The following is a 4325-nucleotide window of genomic DNA, read 5'->3' as shown; positions in this document are numbered from 1 at the left end:
AAAAAAAAAAAAAAGGCCAGAAGTAATGGCATTCACTACGGTCCCAGGTGGTGGAGGAAGCAGGATGGCCATGAGTTCAAGGCCAGCCTTGGCTACACACAGGGAGAAAGCTCAACCTAGTCTACATGGAACCTCCCCCACCCCCCATATGGGGCTGTGATGTAGTGTGAGGTGTCTATGTGTGTGATATGTAAACATATGTGTGCCTGTGTATGGTATGAGAAGTATCTGTGTTTTAGTGTATGTGAGACATGTGTGTGGTGTGAGGTATCTGTATGTGTATGATGTATGTCTCTGTGTGTGTATATGCATGGTATGTGAGGTTTCTCTATGTTTCTGTGTTTATATGTGAGGTGTGTGTGTTGTGGCATCTGGGTGTTTATGAGGGCTGTGTGTGTCACATGTCTTGCACATTTGTGTATGTTTATGTGAGAGCAAGGAGTTCATATGTGCATATGCCTCTGTGCATGTGTGTGTGTGGGAGGGTGAGATATGAGATGTCTGTGTGTCCTTTCCAGATATTTCTAAAATATCCTCCCAAGCAGTCAATGCTGGCCTTTCCCTAGTCTGGGATCCCCCCTCACCAGCGAGAGAACAGTGAGCAGTGAACAGGAAAGCCTGCAGCTGGAGACAGCCAGACGGCGGCAGCATCAGCCTACCTTGGTCAAGTCCATGCCCAGCTTGAGCTGCGAGATGAGGTGAAGGATTACACTGCGCTGATCCTCCATGGCGCCCAGCTCCACCTCTCCCTTGTCCTCATTGTCACTCTGTTCTTCTTCGGACAGAACCAGTTCAGGGCCTGAGTCTGGCTGAAATAAAATCATTCAAAGTCATCAGCTGGTCCCTCAGAGTTGGGAAACACAGTCCAACTGGATGCTCATCCACAGGCTTAGCTAGGGCTGTCCCTGCCCACGTCTCTGAAAGGAAATCCTGCTTGCCAGGCAGAGGCCGGGCCTCTGGAGGGTCGAGCCTTGTGCTGCGATCCCAGCACGGGAGGCATGTCTGTGATTTTAAAAATAGACAATAGTCACGAGTGCTTTTTAATAAGCTGTCATCCCTGTCCACATCTAAAAGTATTGCTATACATAGTGTATATGTATATGTACATGCAGAAAGCATAGCTATACATATTGCTTTAAGTTTTTTGTGATTACAAATGATTGTGTGTATGTGTGTGTGTGTGTGTGTGTGTGTGTGTGTGATATATACCACAGCACAAGTGTGGAGATCAGAAGACAATTTGCAAAAGTCAGTTTCCTCCCTTCTACCATGCATGATCTGGGACTAGAATTCAGGTCGGCAGGCTTGGAGGAGGCACCTGCCTTCGCCCACTGAGCCTTCTCACTAACTCTTGATGTCCTAATATTAATTTATTTATTAACTTTGGTAACTTAATTGCAGGACTCTGAAGGGAACTTTGTGGATGACAGCCTCCTGTCACAATGTCAAAGGCCAGACAGCTCTGCCAACATACACAGTGCACATATATGACCTCTGGCCAATCTTGCCTACTGCCAGACACAGCCTATAGACTTATGTACTCTGTACACTTTCTGTGTCATGCAAAATTTTTAGCATTTATCAATAAAAGTGGAGTCCCCCTTTAATTTTAAAACTGCTTTATTTCTGGAAATTTTTACTCTGAGACAATTCCACTCAAATTGATAAGGGTCACTCTGTCAAGTTAAAGTGCTCGTGGAATTGGTGTGAAGAGATTTAAAAAAAAAAAATGAAACTTTAGGAAGCATTCTGAAACTTCACCACAATGGGGGAAGGGCACACTGGCCTCTGACCCAGTCTTCTTGATGCCCATTGGCTAACTCGATCATTGAGTTCCACTTCTCAGGTGACACAGAAAATTATCAAGCTGACACTGTACAGGGGGCGGGGGTCTATGAGCACAGTATTCTCTAGTGTGTAGCTGCCTCATTCCTGGGATTTTGCCAACTTGTTCCACCAGCCCAAATTTTCTTGATCCCTCCTCAAATACTACAAGCAAACATTCTAGGTTTGTATCCAACTACAGAGCAGACACAGTACACTTATCATAAAGAAATAGAAGGACTCAGAGATATTAAGTATAAAAAGACAAATTTGTTCACGTGGCCTTGCAAAAACCAATGGTTTATTAATCTTATTAGACAGAGCATCTTACATCTAAATACGCTCCCCATGTACACAGGGTATCAGTGATTAATGGGCTGTGGCTGTCTGGGCAAACTCACATGTACGTGCTTGCTGTCCCCCAACCCCTGACTCCTGTCCTCCAGAGGGAAACCTGGTGCTGCTTCCCGGCCGGGCTAGACATTTCCAGACTTCAATTAAAAAGACTTTGCTATTGACAATTTCCAGATCACCCTTCATCTCCTCTAAATAAAGCTGTGGGGCGGAGGGGTGGGGGTGGAGGTAGGGTGCTCTACTAACACCCCAGGGCTTAAGTCCTACCGAGCCCGTTCTTCAGGGCTCTCCTCGTGTGTGTGAGTGTGTGTGTGTGTGTGTGTGTGTGTGTGTGTGTGTGTGTGTGTGTGTGTTACGGGGCATCTCTGGCAAGTTGCTTTCCTAGAACATTCTCAAGTAACCGGGGATCCCTCGCTTATCCCATGCTAGCCAGAGGTACTCAGCGGGAGCAGCAGGAGCAGAGGCTGCTGGGATTTTACAAGGGGCGTTTGGCTGGAAGAGATGGGTGGAGCCTGGCCCATTGCCGGGGGAGGGGCCAAGGTTGCTTTCTGTTCCCTCCCTCCAGCTTTGCCTACCTGACACCTGCTTCCTGTCTGGTGTGGCGGGCTACCCAGGCTGTGGCGCTAGGAGTCTGGAGAGAGAAGGCTGAGGTTCACCGGGCCTCCCTTTCTATTACCTCCCTCCGCTTTTTCATCCTCTCTCTCTCCCAGGTTCCAGGCCAGGATCCCATGAGCACTGTGCTCCCTGGTCCCATGAGTGCTCCCAGTGAGCTCCCAATTCCAACCTGACACTGCTGAAGTCACTCACCCGGGACCTGCAGCCCTCCCAGGGTCAAGGGGACTGCGGCACTCACTCTGAAGTGCCCAGGGAGCAGGCATCTACCTACACGTGCTGAATCTCTAGGGTAGGAGGGAGAAGGAAGGAACCACTGGGTAACTTGCTTTGGGGGGGGGGGGAGAGGAATTGAAATTGATGGCACTGGGGGCTGGAGATGACTGTGCAGTCGCTGAACCGTCTGATACCAGACACTTTCAAACTGCACAGACTAAACTCATCTCATTGCAGCTCAGTCTGGGAAGCCTTGGTGCCTGACCAACCCCAGTCCTGAGCTGTCTGAGTTACCTTGAAATCAAACCCAGATTGTTTCTACCTTCCAGTAGCCAGAGGTCTTCTGCAAGATCCTACCATTTAACAGTATTAACTGTATCAGATCGGTATTAGTGCAAAACACAGAGAACGCTGTCTCTCTAGCTTCCTCTGCATCAGCTCCACATTGCAGGTCCCTGGGCAGGATTTGAAGCTACTCAATAAAGTCAGAGTGATGGGCAGGATGGTGGAAGGGCCCGGGATGGACTTGTCCCAGGCTAGAGCTCCGGGTAGGGAGGTGGTCATGGGGAGCATGGTGGTGATATCCTCTCAATGGCACAGAGGCTTAGCAAACCTTGCCCTAACCTCAGACAAGGACCCACCACTACTTGTTGTCTCTCAAGGCTTCTGAGAACTGGATCTTTAGTAATAATAAGAACAGCAGCAATAAGAGTCGTCATAGTAGTAACAGAATGACCTGGAAACAGACTGAATCACCAGCGAGCACATAACGAGTTTTAACAAAAGAAATTAGAAGGGTGTAGCAGCTCTCACCTATAATCTCAATACTCGGGAGGCTGGGGCAGGAGGATGGCTGAGTTTAAAACCAGCCTGAGCTACACACAGATGGTCTCTTCCTCTGCCTCCCCCCTCCCCCCCACCTACCTATACCTGGTTTCTTTCATTAATGTTGGTTGTGACTATCTTAGAGGACATGTTGATCCCACTCACACTGAAACTTAATCCCTCTGTGTTGGTCAATATTTGGGTAGAAGGAGACATGAGGACCACCGAGCTGGCTAAGCGGTGATGTGAACGGCGTCTGTCTGTGTCCACGAAGCACTTGCTGTTCACGGGCACCCATGGGAATGGAGGCTTTGAAGGTCCAGGCTGTGTGGGAGACCAGAGGCTTCCTCTACAGGGCTATATTCTGCTTTGAACATGGTTTTCAAAACTACGACTACTGGGCTGGTGAGATGGCTCAGTGGGTAAGAGCACCCGACTGCTCTTCCAAAGGTCCGGAGTTCAAATCCCAGCAACCACATGGTGGCTCACAACCA

General features: G+C 48.7%; 1 protein-coding gene across 2 annotated transcripts in view; it reads right to left on the bottom strand.

The window, feature by feature from the left end:
* Osbpl10 (oxysterol binding protein like 10) overlaps positions 1 to 4325 on the bottom strand; it is a 244858-nt gene that overhangs the window by 22796 nt on the left and 217737 nt on the right. For both annotated transcript variants that reach the window (XM_021207052.1, XM_021207053.2), the window contains one exon: positions 660 to 809. In XM_021207052.1, the coding sequence (XP_021062711.1) occupies positions 660 to 809 (150 nt within the window). The remainder of the gene's footprint in view (positions 1 to 659; positions 810 to 4325) is intronic.

The sequence above is a fragment of the Mus pahari genome, chromosome 10, assembly GCF_900095145.1.
Source record: "Mus pahari chromosome 10, PAHARI_EIJ_v1.1, whole genome shotgun sequence".
Classification (NCBI taxonomy): domain Eukaryota; kingdom Metazoa; phylum Chordata; class Mammalia; order Rodentia; family Muridae; genus Mus; species Mus pahari.
This window is presented reverse-complemented; position numbering and strand designations above follow the sequence as displayed.